The sequence below is a fragment of the Achroia grisella genome, unplaced genomic scaffold (assembly GCF_030625045.1).
Source record: "Achroia grisella isolate CSIRO2021 unplaced genomic scaffold, CSIRO_AGI_Agris_v1 utg780, whole genome shotgun sequence".
Lineage (NCBI taxonomy): Eukaryota > Metazoa > Arthropoda > Insecta > Lepidoptera > Pyralidae > Achroia > Achroia grisella.
This window is the reverse complement of record NW_026713020.1, coordinates 5,621,864-5,641,432: the sequence shown is the minus strand read 5'-3', so window position 1 is coordinate 5,641,432 and position 19,569 is coordinate 5,621,864. Positions and strand designations below refer to the sequence as shown.

At 32.7% G+C, this 19,569-nt stretch overlaps 1 protein-coding gene across 1 annotated transcript; it reads right to left on the bottom strand.

Moving 5' to 3' along the window:
- Positions 1 to 743: 743 nt before the first annotated feature.
- Positions 744 to 14,799, bottom strand: LOC131851059 (spondin-1-like). Its single transcript, XM_059201480.1, has 7 exons — positions 14,470 to 14,799; positions 6,848 to 7,059; positions 6,089 to 6,193; positions 5,836 to 6,015; positions 3,252 to 3,499; positions 1,855 to 2,000; positions 744 to 949 (listed from the first exon to the last, which is right to left on the bottom strand). The coding sequence occupies exons 1-7, from the start codon at positions 14,654 to 14,656 to the stop codon at positions 756 to 758; spliced, it is 1,272 nt and encodes a 423-aa protein (XP_059057463.1). The 5' UTR covers positions 14,657 to 14,799; the 3' UTR covers positions 744 to 755.
- Between the last annotated feature and the right edge of the window lie 4,770 nt (positions 14,800 to 19,569).

Here is a 19,569-nt window from a genome sequence, read left to right as displayed (position 1 = left end):
TGGTTGTATATGGTAAATGTTGCCTGCATATACAGGATGTCAATTGCACCATTGATGCCACTCATGCCTCATCATTCCAGAAGATTACCATTTTATGACTAAAAATTCCTGTAATTTGACGGCTCCGGCGGTCGTTGGTCTAGCGGTTGAGCACACCGCTGCCACCGTACTTCAAATGGTCGTGGGTTCGATTCCTCGCACGATATAATTATTCATGAGTATGATAGTTTGTATCGGGTGTTTTTTAAGAATATTAAGTGTTTACATTCAAAAGGAATGTATGTATTTATATTAGTTGTCTTATAGAAATATCACGGTTTTATTTCACCCTTCCGCCGAAATACATTTTACAAAGCAAGCTTAATTGCGGCTGAAATTTGTGAGTTTGAGCTTACGATACGCAGACGATTTTTTACAAAATCTATCTAGGTATACTTCACATGGGTACAATTATATATTTATATTTTAAAACAAATTCAGCCCACTTTACTTGCTCACGATCTTTATCAGTTCATATTTCCTTCAATATTTATCAACGAATACAGAAGAAATTAACGACGCTAGGATAGGTGAAAGAAACACTATATGCCATTTATTATTATTATATAAGAGAATATTTAAATAATATAGGTCAATTTTACAAACTCCCTGTTTTATTCCTTAGAATGTCGAGGGGTTGGTGAAAGAAAAACTCTATAGTATTTATTATTATTATTAAGTATATTGAAATATAATAATATGTAATTTTACAAACTTTACCAATCAAAATAATCAATTTTAACACAAGAGTTGATATTACCGCAATGTGTCCTCTCCTCCAATAATGGACATTCTCGCCCGTTTTCTGTCTTATTCCTCAGAACGGTTCTAGACCGAAACTTGTCACCGAAACCGCAGGTGACCGAGCACGGTGTCCAATCACTCCAGTCCGACACTAAGCAGTCGTTAGCTGTGATATAACAATATTGGATCAATGTTAAAATTACTGTTATTTTGTAAACATTGTAGTATAATTAAGAGGACAATGTTAGTCGTGATTTTCAGATATTTCAAGGGCAAAATGTGTTATTTAAATATAGATTTATAATTTGTTAAAAAATTAAAACAGTGTTTATTCGAGTTTTGTACTTGGAAAAAGGAATTTTTTAATTTATATTTTAATTTATTATCGTTAGTGTTTATTTTTTTCTGGGTGATAACGTAATACTGCACACGCCTGCGCTAACGGTTTACGCTGGCGGGACACCAGTGGAGGTGATAAATTCCTGGCTAATTTGTCATGATAGGCGTTATCATGACATGGAGGATGATAAGATGAGACGGTAGATCATAACTGATCTATCGTCTCATCTTATCATCCTGACCACCATCCATCTGATTACCATCCATCTGATCAGTTATGATCTACCGTCTCATCTTATCATCCTCCATGTCATGATAACGCCTATCATGATAAATTCACCAGGAACTTATCACGATGGTATCCAGGGGAAACTCATGGAGGTTCTATCTGACTACTCTACAGATCACTACTTGTCATCAATAATTAACAAATTTCTCTCCTCTTCTTGTCATGTATTATTTATATTATCAAGGGTAAAAATAGGAAAGTTGTTTGTTCGCATCTTCACGTACTATATTATACTTAACCGATAATCATGAAATTTGCCATATACATAGCATTTGGAACGGAAAATGATAGACTGCAGATTATTCTGAAAAATCATGATCATGCTTACAAAGACATGCTTATAGCCAGAAGCGAATTTAAAGTACATAATATTGAAATAAATTAAAATAAATTATTAAATAAAAATAAATTGAAATCTTTATAACAATAGAATAGGTACATACGCTGAATCCTATTGATAGCATGATTCAGTCGTGATCTGAAATGCCTTGGGAGATGTTTCTTCAAGCCCAGCTTGCGGCCGTGAGCCACAGCTTTCACTACATCATCCATGTTCTGAAGATCATCACCGAATTCGTCCTCTGAGATTCTGAAAATAAACGTATATCAAATATTTTTTTCACAATTTTTTTTTTAATTTTTATTGGGGTTTTGGCCTATTGTCAGGTGGTACACCTGTAACACTGCGACCTACATAGATCTATTGTGCTCGCCCTTTTTCAAACTTCGCTACATAGACCCGTGAAGGACAAAAATTGAAGGATATTCTTAGGAGCGATGGTTTTTTTCTTCTCAGGATAGAGTGCATACTTTCCAAAGAAGATATTTCGTTTCTGCATGAGTGGGCTACTACCACACCTTTGTGGTAGTAGCCAAATGCTACAAATCCTAATGTGTAGTGGAATTTCCTCTTCTAAATGGCAAAAGCTGCAAATTGTTGTTAAGTTAAGGCTTATTTTTTTGCCATATGTTTATTCCAAAAATAACTAACTTTATATAATACAAATATTGGTAAAAAAAATAAAACATACGTCACGACTATCATCTCAGATGGGCTAGTCGGGAGTATAGTCGAACTATAACTAGGTTCAGGTTTAGGTAGTGGTGTATGTGTAGTATCTTGTGGTAATGTCTTATTTTTCTTTCTATACTTCTCCTTTCTTGTGATTTTATTACCGAAACTAAAAAGCTGAGCAACAATGTAGGGAATGTATAGATAAACCCAGATGGATCTCATAAAATCCACATTTGTTTGCATGTTATGATGATACTAATGGAAAAGTAATGGTTAAGTTAGCTATGAGTTTGTGAATGTCATAATATAATATTAGACGATGTTCTTTTCGTTATATGGTATTAAATGATTATAATATAACCCGTAATCAATTTCTACCCAGATTTTTTTTATTAAGTAATTTTACGGCCCCGGAAAATCTCTAACAGCCAAACTATTTCATTTATAGTTATGAATATCATCCTTATGGTATTGATGATGAAGTTATATATAAATAGATAAGTTTCAGTAATTTGTAGGATAGATGGCAAGAGATGAGAGCCTCTGTGACTCATTAAATATATTTTACAGGGTAGGTTGTAATCATTTTTGAATACAGACAAACTAACAGACAGATCATAGACAACACAAACATGAGATAACTAAAGATATAGTTAACTATAACTACTACTAAAAGTTAATGTACTTCTATTTATTTTTATAATTTTTCATTTCCATTGCTGATGTTTTCTGTGTATATTTCATATGTACAACACAACTTCTCCTTAACTTGGGGCTAGATAGTGCGTTGTGCCTGGTATCATTACTAAAAAAAATATTACTTACTCTTTCGGATCTTCCTTCACAATAATAACGAAATTTTGAGCCAAGTTAGGTCTCGGAGTACCCAAAGGTTCCTCTTCTAGGTCCGTAAGTACATCCATTTGACTCTTAGTCGTCACTTCTTCCTTATCAATCTTAGTATTTATAAGTTTGCTTTTAGGATATCCTTTGTAATCGTCTTTCTGTTTTAGTTTTGCCAATAAATCTTTTCTGAGCAGTTCGTTCAGTTCCTTTGTAGAATACTCGTTTATCTGTGAATAAAATAATATATATCTATACTAATTTTATAAACATAAAAATGTGTTTGTCTGCCTTGTTGTTGTTGTTGGTCTATCAGTTTATCACATTTTTACTACTAAATGATTAAATGAAATTTGACGTAAAGATAAATTGCATTATGAGAAAAGTAACCCGTCTGTCCATTCATTCATCCTAACCTTTATCTTTAAAAAACCTGACGACATCTAGTTTAACGTACACAAGTACTTGTCAGTTTGATAATGAAATGGGGCCTTCACCTGTGCTAACGGTATATGCTGGCGGGGCACCAGTGGAGAATGATACGATGATTATGAGGTAAGAACATCACCTAAATATATAAACAGCATCACACCATGCGTTACTATACATAGACGATGACAAATCCACAACTAACACTGACAACTCATCCAGGAAACCCGAATACAGCTTACAAAGTAATTTTCTTGGCAATAGATATGTCCATTGGGAACTTGGCATAGTCTTTGTTAAACTGCATCTTTGTTAGAGGCTGCGCTAAAAGTTTTAAAAATACCTATGCTATTTTCTACCATTATTTCTGGTTTTCTGGAAATTTTGTGTGCACATCGGGTAGGTCTGAGAATCAGCCAATCGGCACATCTATTTTTCATTCCCCTGAATGATAAGAGTTATTTAAGCCAATCTTTTTAAATATTTTTATTTTATTATCATTTAGCATTGAAAAGTAATAATATTGATTTATATGGCAAAACATCGTTGGTCGAGACAACTAGTTAATAATATATATATTATTATTATTATGATTGCGTTCAAGCTCCATCAAACACGGTTATTACGCTACGATGGAAACTAATTGCTTAATTAAATTATCTGCTTTATACATCCAATTTCGTGATGTTACCGCTATAATTATGAACACGTCTATTTTCTCGAGGTCAACAAAATATTGATGATTTCGCGGGTAAATTACATAGATCTCTGTTGAAATGACGAATATTACTAGTTTTGATGTAATTCCCATATATTTATTATATTACGAGCAAAAGATTTTTAATTAACAGATTCAATTGTTTAATATTGTTTATTATGGCTTCTATCTATATTCCAGAAATAGCATCCATATGCATCGCATTAATACTAGATTTAAAAATAAATTAGCTGTTCCTAGGTATCTTTTAGAAACTTAAATGAAATGAGTATAATATTTTACAATAAGATACCAAAGGATATACTGGACGATTACTTACGTATAAATAAATATAAAAGATTTGTTAAATCATTGAGCAAAGCCATTCACTAAGCAATTACTGAAATGACAAACGTTCATGGCAATAGTTGTTCATGCACGGAATATCATATAATGTTAGAGATAGATATTTATATAAGTATATAATGTAAATTAAGAGACTTTAAAAACAAAAGAAATTCAGTTGAGATTTTGCTAGTTCCTCTCAATTGAATCTATATACTGAAACGGATAGTAGGGGAAAAATATTAAAACAAGAAAAAATTACGTACATGGCTAACTGTCCTAAATGAATAAATGCTTTTTCATTTGATTTGATAAACTCGTAACTTTGCATGCCATATCCGTTTTGGAAACGATAAAAGTTATAGCCGACGTGATCTTAAAAATTTAGCAATCTTTCAATTTTTCTAAATGTCATGATTGTAAGAACCGTAAGTTTTATAGGTCTTACTGTCTTTGCTGCTATTTCTTCTAGTTTCAGCATCTTACGGAATAGAAAACTAGTTAAACTGTTTATTAAAACTAGGATGGTTCAATTTTATTTTCATTTCTTCATTGAAACTGTAAATAATATTCTCTATATTTCTTACTTCTGCTTTCAAATTAATTAACTCGCATCATAAGACACAATAGGCAGTATATTTACTCATTGTAATGAAAACTCTCAAATGCATTTTCAATGTATACCCACTAACAACTAAGTTAATAGAAATATAAATTATTTACCAACATTTATGCACTACCTGGTTGTCTCGTAGAAAATGCCGCACGATATTAAGTCCATCTAATGTACTGTACTTTTGTATTGTATGCGTTGAAGTTAAATAAATGAATAAAAAAAAATAATGGTTATTCAAATTAACTTATTATAGGCGCTTTTGAATCTAAAGCCGAGTTTCGAGTAAGAGAACTGGCGAGCAGCACCGTGTGTATATTTACACGAACCATTTGGAGCCACTTTTGACCCCCTCATAACTCAAAAACTCTTTCACGTAAACCTGTCAAATTTGGTTCATAGTCATATTTTGATTCTACCACTTATTCGGTATGCAGACTCATTAGCGTGTTTAAATAAATATTATTAAGCATTTTTAATACCTTTATAAATTCCACTTTAGCAATAGCTGGCAGTTCTTTAAGTTCAGGATAGTAAAAGCCAGCTGCTGGATGATTTGGTGTTCTAGGTTCATGCTTTGTTACAGGTTCTGGAGGTGATGTCTCCCATCGGGGAGCTGTGAATGTAAGCCCGCTTGCTGCACCTGCATCTAGAGGATATAGCTGTGGACACAGAAAAATGATTCAAATTTATGGCCATCTTTCTTTTGATATGGAAAATTACGAAAATACTTACGTCTAGTGTGATTTCTTCTATCCAAGTGGAATCCACGCACATGTCCATACTGTCGACACCGATAAACCAATCCGGTGAAGGTATTATACGACTGATTAAGGATACCTGAAAATGGAGATACTTTTTGATACCAAAATATGGATTAAACCTATCTATATCTATTTAAGGTAAGTAAAGTTACCTACAAACTATTTGGTATAGGATTAGTTACAGTCGATTGATCGGACTATTTGTCATTACAGATATATATATATAGATATTACAGGTACTTTACTTCGCATCGTACGTTATAGTAGCTACAATTTTACGTCGGTTGGTTGTAGATCTTTTTCGCTTGTTACCAACAAGCGAATTCCTAAATTTACCAAGATGGGTAACTTCGTTCTCATATTATCATATTATACTGACGGCCTCGGTGGTCTAGCAGTTTAGCACACCGCTTTATTTCCAATGGTCGCGGGTTCGATTCCTCTCACGGAACAAACATTTGTATTCATGATTATGATTGTTTGTTTCTGGATCTGGGTGTTTTCAATGTATATAATATACAAGTAATATGCAAGTATTTAAAAACAAAAAAAAAATACCTAAATATATTTATCAGTTATCTAGTACTCATAACACAAGACTATTCAGCTTGGAACTAGATGTCGACGTGTAAATTGTCTAGGGATATTATTACTATTTATATTATATATTAAATTCTTCTTCTGGGGTTTACCTGGTCTATACGGGTAGTATTATTCATAAAAAACTTACAAAACTATGAGCTCCATCAACTAGCACAACGTTACTGGTCTCACCGACACCAAAACCGATAGCTGGTGCTGAAAACTGGTCGTAAACCTTCGGTTCATCTTCACCTTCTTTCACCAGGTCATCTATATTGCTGTACTGAGCAAAGTTGCGGATTGAAGTTCTGGCCACTTCTTTCAACCGGTAAAGTGTATAGGAGTTGTTGTGTGATTGGCCTGTAAAAAGATAATTTAAGATCTTATCAAAAATACTTATTACTCCCTCTCCGATTGATTGATCTTCCATCCAATTCAAACAGGGAATCAAAACTACGACGGCCTGAGCTGAGGTTCGAGCTAGGGATTCAGGTTCAGCCGCTTCATGAGTCTTTACGCGGGTTTGTGTACAGATTGCAGTTGCTTCCTTATCGTTCGATGAACCTGTAAAGGCCAGCTGTGGCCAACAGCCTTAGAATGTTTCATACAAAAAAGTCCGAAGATATATTTAAATATGCTACAACCACATTGTTGTTGTACAACAAAATTTTGTGTTATAACAATAACATAAAAATATCTTTAAGTTTAAATTGTAAATCCCCAAATTAATTAGATCAATTAATTAAGTTATCAAATGATCTACACTAAAAAGTGATGGTGAATAAAAATTAATTGGTACATTAGGGTAATAGGCCCAAAGTTTCACCTCGTCTTTATCGAAACATTTTATGGATCATTTGGTGCGGAACAAGTCGAGTGAGATATGCAAATAGAGCAGTTTTCTAAGCTATTCGTGTACCGTTCTCAGCAATTATAGAACGAAATTACCTCAACTATAACCCTTCTACTGACTGATAGGGCGTTTATTTTCCGTGGTGGAATAATTATTTAATTAATTACTGCTGATAATACAGAGTAATTAAGTTATACAGAAATTCTACGAGGAATATTATTATGAACAAACCATATTCCGTGGCATTGCTTGTGTGTACTGTATAGTGCAGCAACTACATATATAACAAGTAATCTCTAGCAATAAATGCAGTCTATATCCGATATATAACATTGGAGTAGTCATTTGTTGTCCAATGGCTACCCTTACAACTGCCTATTTTACATAGTGATAAAATAGGTGCATCGCAAGTCAAAGTCGGTAATTGTTTTTTAATTTATTTATTAAAAGCAATATTTTTTTCTGAAATTGGAATGGGAAACAAGATGTCGGCGCTCCTGATGGTAAATGGTAATTGACGTCTACGTACATAAATATCAGGTTAGCAAGTCATGACCGTATCACGGTATCATACCACTCATTCATTGCCATTCCACAAGAGTAAGCTATCATGACCTGTAATTTCACAACTGTATCACTCCTCTACTGAAACAGCTTACAAAGTAGGCTGCTTGGCGTCTGATATGAGACTGAGATGATATTGACGCAGATGACTTTTGGAGGAGTCTACCTCGGGATCTCCTTAAAATCAAATATTTTTTATTTATAGTATAGGATACTAGCAACTCACCCTAGCTTCGAGCAACATATAACTAGTATTAGTTCTATAATATAACTTAATAGGAGAAAATAAATATTAAATATAAAAATACAATTTGAATTATGAAAATCTTATTTCTATTTCATTCGTAAAATATTTACTTTTATAAATGAAAAAAAAAACGTTGCCGAGTTTTACTCGAATACGAGAAAATATTTACTCAATTTAGCAGTTAAACAGATTACGAAGTAACGCAAATCTATTCTAAGTAAAATTGGAATATATATGTTATTACATTACATATATATATATATCCCGGTGTTGAATAATAGTAACAACTACACTGGACAATTTGCACAGCGCCATCTAGTCCCAAGCTAAGCAGTTATTGTCATGGATACTAGACAACTTCTATAAATCTTTAGATTTCTTCTTTGTACACGCATAATATACATAGAAATCACCGATATCGATACAAACAATCATACTTGAAAATACAAATGTTGTAACATGTGATTAATCGAATCTGCCACCATAGAAAGTCACGTGGTGTGCTAAACCGCTAGACCAACTCGGCTGTCCTAATAATAAAATAAGCTTAAGGTTTCATTACGAACTAAAAAACAGCTTGTAAGAATGTACTTAAAAGACAATTACATTTTTAAAAGTAATTTCTAACAGACATCTTGATCTACTGTTTAAAAAATAAAAGACAAAATCAGCACATTTTCCATTCTGAAATATTGTACCGGCAGAATTCCTGAGCTATGCTATAATACATTATTTTAGTTGCATTCTGATTAACACAATAATAAATGTTAAAATTCATATATTGAGCAAAGTTTCACTGATCGATTACTTGAATGACAAACATAATATTAATGAATATTACAACCCTGACCCTACAGGGGTACCTGTACAATTAATACAGCGCCATCTAGTCCGGTAAGCAAAGCTTGTTTTATGGGTACTATATAACTAATATTTGTACTTAGATACAAATGCTTGACCGTGCGAGGAATTGAACCGGCAACCGTCGGAAGAAAAGCAGTGTGCCACTAGACCACCAAGGCTGTCAATGTATGACAATAATTTTTCATGTACGGTATTTTCAATTAATGTTAGACAATTCAATTATTAAAAAATGTTAACAAATCGACTTTAAAAGAAAACAAATTCTATTAACTTTCTTGCTAGTTCTTCTCAATTGAATTTATAGAAATTGGATAATAGGGAAAAAATATTACAATATAATAATAATAATACAAAAACGGATTATAGGAAGAAGTGAACAAAATGCATAAATTAATTTTGATTTTGAAAGTAAAGATAGTATAGTAAAGTAAGTAAATCACGTAATCACAATGCTATTTATATAGTTTCTTTTATTTTAATATATCTAGATAGAATTTATAGGATGACAGAAAAATAATTTTATCTCAAAAAAACTTGATACTTAGAAGAGACTAAAATTCATTTTTTTTTTTTAATTTGAAGGTAAATATAGTAAATCACTAAACCACAGTGCTCTTTATACACTTCCTTTTATGTTAATATATATATAAATATAATGTATTAACGTTTCATAATTATAATTTACAACAAAACAATGTGCTAGTATTTACGATTATTACTTCAACGCGCCACCCTAATATGAGCTAATCCGGGATATGTAGCTCATAACTAGTGGATTTTAGCTCTGTATGAATGGTATTTGTGGTCTAACCGTTAGATACACAGCGTTTCTATATCCCACTGAGTTTGATAGAGTTTACCATTTTGTTAATATACCAATATATACATTTGTATACACTTTTTTGAAATATCGATAATATAAGCATTTCAAATTTGAACGTTTTTATCGGTCTGAGTGTTTTCTATGTATATTATGTATGTATTTACAAAAAAATAATATCTATGTATTTATATCAGTTGTCTAGTACCCATAACACAAGCTTACCGTGGGACTAGATAGCGCTGTGTTAATTATACAGGGTTATTTATTTATTTAAATATCTTGATCATATAATGCGTACATTTCTAAATTAATTTAACGATGAATAAATGGAATATTATGTAAACAATAAGCTTGTGTTAGGGATACTAAACAACTGATTAGAATATTTATATATAGATATATTATATGTAAATGAATACATAGTATGTATACAAAATATTCAGATGGATACAAACAATCATACTTATTATTTGCTACTCTAATTCCACAAGAAAAATTCTGACTGCTTGAAGACATTAACAAAACAAATAAAAAATATGGTAATATTGTAGATTTCCTGTTAAATCGGTCTTAAATACATGAAGGTAGATATGCATTATCATGTCGTTGAATTACTACTCTATTTAGGAAAAGTATCGTGAAGTTATACTATAATTCTCTTTGGAATGTCAAGTTAAAAGAGCAGTTCGCTAATCTGATGAGTGGACTGTTATTGTGTGAGAAATAAAGATTTCCTTCAGGCACACGGCGAGGAAATTCCAAAGAAGCTTCCTGCTAAAAAAGTTAAACGGTAATATTAAGTCGAGGACCACAGTTAACTACACAAAGGCAGCTTGCTGGCGTTCTAATACTTATCTTAAGTATGTAACTTGGAAAGGCCGCCAGTTTTTACTCACCGGATAATAGTGGCATATAAAAATTCATGGCTTTAAGAAAGTTTCCATTCTCAAAATTAATATTTTACATTCTTGTTATCTTTCATACTCTTTTGTTAGATTATTCAGAATAGCTAACAAGCAGATCACCCATTTTATGAGAAAGCGCCTTATCCTTAAAAACCCTAAAAAGTTTAATTATAATTGTTATTCTTGGCATTATACCTCGTCATACTCGTGACACAGTCAGATGGACTGTGTGAAAGATGATATGGTAAGAAAGGAAGTAAATAACGCGATGACCGCGAACAGGGATGAATGGAAGCGAAAAACATATACGCCGACCCCAAATAAATGGGATAAGGAAGAAGCAGATGATGTTACGCGTGACATAGACATCTCTCTTTACACACAGTCTGTCTCTTTTTAGACCTTCTTCCTATGACCATTTACGTTCACCATACCTCTTTCTCTAGTATACTCTTCTACTACTTAATTAAATGTCCACTACCAGTTTAAAAATGTATAGAATGCCCGTAAATACTGAAGTATTTCAAGCTGGTATTTTAAAATTGGCATGTACGGTTTAAAATCCCAAAACCCGTCTGGTTTGCAGCGTGACAGGAGATTGTTTCGAAAGGTCAAAGGTTTTAATATTCAATCCCCAGTAGTCTGTATGCCTATGGAAATGTTAGAGAGTGATTATTGAAGCGCGTGATACGGTTTCAATATGGAATCTATATGTCAAACTGCATTCAAATTATTTTGTCGTTTATTTGAATATATATCAGTTAATAATTTTTTTCAGCTCTAACAACAGTGACTAATACAATATTTTTCCGATCAGTAACTATTGGCTATGACTTCTTTACATAGTATAAAATGAAGTCGCTTCAGCTGTCTATTCTCTTATATCTTTCAAATTATGTAACGGATTCTATTGCGGATTTCAGCAATACATAGAGTGATTCAAGAGGAAGGTTTATATGTATAATACGTGCATGTTGTAGTATATAACAAGCAGAGAAATTCAAAGATTTGAACAGCATCCATGCGAACGGGTCGCCAGATGATAATGAAAATAAATAAAGTCTCTTTATTTGTCTTTATTATTAAAGTCATAGGCAATAGTTACAGATATAACAATTCTTTTCAAAATTTTGATATAACAAACAGTATTAATTCGATAACAAAAGTGTTTCACGTCATTGTAAAGTTAGTTAGATTATAGCAAAGATATATATATATATATATATATATATATATAATATTAGCTAAATTTCTATAGAAACATTTTCCCTACCACTTTAATCTTCTCGATATTAAATGAGGTTACCAACATTTGTAGCTATATCATTCAACATCGACCCTCCCCAACAATATTGCACTTAAACGCCAGTCTTGTAAAATATTCGGCGGCCCTGATCGGCCGCCTCTTTTGATTGAAAACAGACAAAAGGATTTTTTCGTCGAAAAAAGGACAAATGCCTTTCAAATACCAACGTACCCGAAGATTTATATCCTAGCTGAGATAATTCAATATCGTCCTCTCTCATAATATAATAGAGACAAGACAACTTCGTTTTCTGGTCACGGTCGGGATGGCGTCGCGAAATACTGATATTCCCTGTAATGTTCCTCTGAAATTGCTGTCTTAATTCATCGAGAATAGATTATTAAATTGTTTTTTTATGTTAATCATGACGACGTTATTCTTGATAATAAATAGAATGTAGTTTATCATTCTTTAATATGTTCTCGGAAAGAAAAGCCGTTAAAATATAAAAGCTGTAATAGAGGAAAGTAAAAATGCATAACATAACTGACACAAATAGATGACAATGAAAACATTGCTTCTTGTTTTTACATTGAAAATGTAAGTAGTATTTGTCTTACTATGAAAATTATTGTGTTTATGCAATGAAAATAAAAATCACGAAATATTAGGCAAGTTTTGCTACCGCTGGAATATTATTATAAGTAATTAAAAAGCATCATGATGATGATGATGATGATGATAATTAAAAAGAACACATGGGTTTTGAAATTTGGTAAACCAGTATTGAATAAACTATTACTGATTTATCCAATTTCGATCACAAATGTCGTGTTTTTTTTATATCATTGGAATGGCAAAAAAAGCGGGTGGTGAAGAGGTAACTTAACTAACTAGGTTAGTTATTTAATTTATTTTATTATTATATACTTGTTCTTGTTCTTGGTAATGCACAAACAGGAGAACGAAACATAAATCGAACTAAAACACAGATTACAAAGCAAGGGGCTTCGTGGCTGAAACAAATAAGATAGAGGACCCCAAGGCAACAATATAAAGTTTACTTCTATATGAAACAATATTTCTCTGTATTCTCTTCTTTAGATCATTAAATAGTATAATAATAATGTCTCTATAAAGAAGAATTGATTACAAAACAGTTGCACTTGTAAAATCGACTCGTAAACGACTCTTGCGTTGCCAATCCAGTGGTCTAAGATGTTACAGCTGACATAGATAAGACTGAGGTACCCATGCAAAGGACTTTTTACAAAGTCTACCTGCGTAAAGTTAAAAAAAAAAACAAAAAGACTGTAAAAAAACCAACTAGTGCATTGTTCAACTTCGTTGAAATCGGGTAAGTACGTTACTTTCTAATACTTCCATCGACACGAAGGAAACAAAGGAAATCACTACACTTATAAATCGTGCAAAAAAACACGGCGATAACATCGCCTTTGCACAAAAGGCGAGACACAAATAAATACTGTCTTATCTGGAACGAGCGAAACCGCGAAATGTCACTTAACTTGAGAGATAAAAGGAAACTCCTTATTCTAGTTTGCCATTGTTTTTTCTTCCCTCCTGTTGTCATTTTGGCGGTAATTACATAAATAAAAGTTACAAACTTGGATACTTGTTGGCCAAATGGAAATGTTATGCTGTGTGTAATTATGGAAGTTTGTCAGTCACCTATCTTATTGTAGTTAGCCACTATACTATACTATACCCATAATAATACTAGTGGATGCTAGTATTATCATGGGTCGTATATAACGCATCTAAATAATGCCATCTATTTCTTTATTAATAAATAAATGATTAAATTAATACCTATAATAATATAAATTTGTAAAATTTCAAATTATTCAGAAAATATTACTAATATCCTTGGGGATTATTTTTCTCAACTCATACTAATATGTAACAACATATTCTGGAGCCTATATAACAGCATGTTCTTTGAAAATATCATAAACAACAGGGTTTGCCTCGTCGCGATTTTATTACATGTAATAAAAAAGTGGTAATTAAAGAGGTAATTGCAAATTAATATAAAATAATTAGAATTTTCTTGAATAAAATACGCAGCGTCATGAAGCCCCAAATATTTTAGAAATATGTGCAGATATGATTACAAGTATTTTTATAATGCGGAGTTTGCGGAGTACGAAGACACTATTATCAGAAAATAAGGTAGTATTCTGAAACAATTACCAAGTTTACCACAGTAAAATAAAATAACATTAAAAATAAAAATGAACTGACCAAAAATAGGTGACCATTGTGCTTTAGGACGATTCATCGGGTAGTCCTTCGGAAATCTCTCTTCACTCCATAGAAAATTCACTTTTACTCTATATATTGCCACATCATCGATATCACATCCGTAAACAAAAACTATTGATGTTATAGACAAAAACAAGATGGCGGCCATTTGAAATCGAATCTCCATCGCGAACGGACGTTTTAAAAAGTGATGTCAATTGAAAAATAGTTAGAAATTATTAAACTTTTGAATTAAGAACGCATAACTTGAATTTATTTTGTTGTAATTTAGCCGTTTAGTTTCCGCGTGCGTGCAACTGCTCTGAGGAGTTGAACTGGCCTTTTCTATTTTGAATTCCCGTTGCTCTCATGACAGAAATAAACTTCGGTGACGATCTGTTCTCGTGGCGTTGACTCTTGCATCTTGTTTATTTATATCAACATTGAGTTGTGTGAATGTATTTATAGAAATACTTGAAATTCAAAGAAAATTATTTAAATGTTACTAAATAATTATTTTAATTTATGTAGGAAGAGTGTAATGGATCACTACTATTTTTTTTAACATCGAGACCGACCGAGGAAGGACCGACTCAGGAAATAAAGTAAAAATATTTGGCGAAAGAAAAGGAAGTCTTGAAATAGGACTCTTTATTCAACCATCTTGATATGTTATCCAGCACTAATATAATAATCATCGTCCCCATAGTTTTAAGAAGTGGATAGAGATGAATTCTTTATATAAATTGATGGAATAATATTGTTGTCGACACTATCTTTATTACAGACTGTTTTACCGCCATTATTTCGCACATAAAGAGATATTTTCCTGCAGTAATATGGAGCCTATATTCTAAGTTATACCTCTAGAAATGTATCGGTCAAACTGCATTCTATTCCATGTAGTAGTTTTTTTACATGTACGGTATGACGACATCGGTGGTCTACGGTCTAGCACACCGCTTTACATCCGATGGTCGCGGGTTCGATCCTCGCACGGCACAAACATTTGTATTCATGAGTATGATTGTTTGTATGGTCTGGGTATTTTGTATGTATAATATGTATGTATTTACGAAAAAAAAATATCTATGTATTTGTATCAGTTATCTAGTACCCATAACACAAGCTTTAGCTAACTTAACTTGGATCTAGATGGCGCTGTGTGAATTGTCCTGAGATTATTATTATTATGTACAAGTATGAATGGACAGTCAGACACAAACATTTTGGAAACTTTTGTTTTGCTTCTGTTGTTCTAATAAAGTCTGTATTACTTTTTTTTAAGTATAAAGTACAGAAATCGCTTGTTACAGTTTTATTATGTACAGATATAATAGATATACATATAGTTTTAATTTGATAACTGCAATAATAATATAAAATATAGAAAAATAATTGAACACCCATTTAGTATCCACAGGCATTATAATAATAATGTCTCAGAACAATTCACACAGCGCCATCTAGTCCCAAGCTAAGCAGAGCTTGTGTTATGGGTACTAGATAATTGATATATGGATATTTTTTTTTGTAAATACATACATAATATATATAGAAAACACTCAGACCGATACAAACAGTCATACTCATGAATACAAATGTTTGTACCGTGCGAGAAATCGAATCCGCGACCATCGGAAGTAAGGCGGTACGCTAAACTCCTACACCACGGAGGTCAGCAAAAACAAAACAGACACACTTCCAAATTTTTATACAAACATTAGTAATTTATTTAAATGACGATGAATTTAATAATAAATGACGTATATGATGAAATATATAATATACTGGAAAATTTAAATATATTTTGATAGGAAAACATTTTGGTATACGCACTTAACCCTTTATAGCAACTTTTAGTTTTCTCTAAAATATTTTCAATAACCCCAACCTCGGGCCCAGGTGGTCGGCGGTTTTCCGATAATTTTGCCCTTAAGCTGAATTTTATTATTGAACACTTAACCCGTTTCAAGCGGTCGGCCGACGTGGTTGATTGATTGATAGTGGGATGATAGTAAACGATGGATTTTTGTACCGCACGCATTTTAGGGTTACAATATGTATGGATGGAATATTTGTATACTATGACTTGAATTTTTGTCTGACATATGTTTAAATTAATGATTGGTTGCTGAAAATAGACAGGGATATAGGTAGGTAGTGAAGCAACTTGCAATTGAATTTATATTGATAATCCTTACAATCCTTACTCCTTACTAATATTATAAATGCGAAAGTAACTCTGTCTGTCTGTCTGTCTCGCTTTCACGACGAAACCACTGAACCGATTTAAAGGAAATTTGGTACACAGATAGTCTAAACCTGACAAAGGACATAGGCTACTTTTTAATGGGAAAAATGGGTTGCAAGGGGTTGAAAGGTGATATGAAAGGTTACATGGAAGTATCGTTATTTTACGCGAATGATTTCGCGGGCGCAGCTAGTGTCATAGAAAGACCGCGTATGGGTCGACGCAATGTCGGGCGCTCTCCTGCAAGATGAACTGACGACATCACGAAGGTAGCCGGGAGTGGATGGATATGGAAGGCGGAACAGCACACATGGTGGAAGTCATTGGGAAAGGCCTATATCCAACAGTGGATAGATACAGGCTGGTGATGATGATTATGATGATGAATGCTATATGTACTTACATACTGTTATTTTACTGACGGTAGGGATAAAATATTTATACAGAAAACTTGATATTCATAAGCGGCTAAAATGATCATGAATATATTAATTTTGATTTCATTTGTTTTGATGTACTTACGTTACTGTAGGTAATACCTGAGACTCGGCCTGCATACAATTTCAGACCCTAATTAAGAAACATATATACAGACAGATAGATAGACTCACTTTCACATTTATAATATTAGCATGGGTAGAAAAGATACAACAATGGATGCTGCTAACTGTATTACTTATTTTAATAAAATAATTTATAAAAAGATACAATAAATAAACAACAAGCTGCAACGGCAATAAAGAAACAGGTGAGTTTTTCTTTTATCTTTATTCATGTAGGTCTATTACAGACTCTTATGATATCTCAAATCTACCGTCAGTGCGGTATGCTTTCGAGCTAAGAAGAAATGGCAAGAAACGTAGCTCTTACATAATGTTATTAAAATAAAAACTCTGGTATTATTTCAATTATTAACCGGGTTTTAACACGAATAATTTTATGGCAAATGTTAAAAATACGTTTTAAGACCCGGTTAATAATTTAAATAAAAATAAACCTCTGGTATTTCAGGCGTCCTTAGGTGACAGTAACCGTTTACTAACAGACGGGCCGTATGTTTCTTTGCGGTGGTAAAAAAAGAAATAGTATATTTTTAACGGATTGCACTTGAGCGAAGCCGCGGAGAATACTTAGTTATCAATATTTAGATTAGTTATTCCCAAACATTTCCCGACGCTTCCCGGCTGGAATTTTCGAAGGAAATTCAAATAAACAAGAGCCAAGTCGATATTAAAAAACTTTGAAGTAAGGTTTGCAAGTTGGGGGTTCATTTAAAATCTCATTTTAGCGAAAGGCGAATCACTTCTAAATGTCTCCTGGCATTTTAATACTTAAAAATGGTTTAAGCATTTAATCGAAATAACGAAGTATTAAACAAGATTAATCAACATCGGCCGTTTCCATACTTATTGTAATAAAATTAGCATATTATTAAGACTTATTTTATACCTCGGTGGTCTTGCGGTTTCCTTTTGGTAGTCACAGTTTCGATCACGGGTTCGATTCCTCGCACGGTACAAACAGTTGCATTCATGAGTTCGCACTCAACAATCAACAAACAACAATCGCTTGTTTGTATTGGTCTGGGTATTTTATATGTATAGGTATCTATGTATTTATATCATTTGTCTGGGACTCATGACATAAGCTCTGCTTACCTTAGGACTGTCGCTGTCGCTGACACTGTTAAGTTGTTCTGAGATATTATTATTATACCAATATATTATCTACAAAGGTAAACTTTGTAAAAAATCGCCTGGTTGGAGACGTCTGTTTACCTATTTCAGCCAGGTAGCAGCTTACAAGAACCAAAATGACAGTTATAGAGTAAGAGGCATGTCATTTTAGTTCTCTGGAATAGCATCGTATAAGTAGTGACACGGGGTATATCAAAGGACTAGGGTCAGCTATCGCAGCAGGCGCATCGTATGCGCCACAATTTCCCTGTTTTTGAATGGTATGTGAGGTAGGTGAGGTGGATAATGTGGTGTGAGGTAGATGAATGGTAGGTGAGGTAATACAGTAAAATAATAAGCCAAAAGGCATGTCATTTTAGTCCTCTATCGTGATGCTCTATAGCCAATACCTTCTTCGATAAATGGGCTATCATGTAATTATTGTAGAACTAGTTCAAATAACTTGCAGTTGTTTGTTATATAACAGCTCGTAGGTAGGCGCAATAACGTTTTTAAAAAAAATATTATACAAACACAACTCGTTTACGATTTCAATGTATAAAGGATATAAATTGAAAATAACCTCCTTTTATGTAGAGTGCTGAAAATAGATTTTCTATAAATGTAAGCAATAGAAAATTTAAAGTACACTTGCATCTGAGATTTATGGATTGCTCCTGATATTGGAACTGGCGTATTTAATGGCTCGGAAAGACTGATCGGCACCGAGACGGAACGATAAATCCTTACACTTGTATAATGTTAAATAATATTTTTATTATTTATTTATATGTCTTTGTATGATCATTGTCAACTCTTTATTGTGCAGAAGAAATACAATAAGAAGAACAGTAAGTAGAAGAGTAATATCATAAGGCGATTCTATAACAATAATAACAGCTGACATGCGAAACTTCATCAGCATCACACTTACTTGTAAATTATCATTATAATTCATCCAATTTACATACTAACTTTTTAAATTATTATATTTTATAGCCTACGTGTTATTCTGATGTATAAGCTATATTACTATAAAGTTTCATCAAAACCCGTTCAGAAGTTCTTGCGAGAAAGGGTAACAAACATCACAAACTTTCGCGTTTATAATATTAGTAAGTTATAGCGACTTCTTACAAACAACTTATGTACATAGAATACATTTTTGTG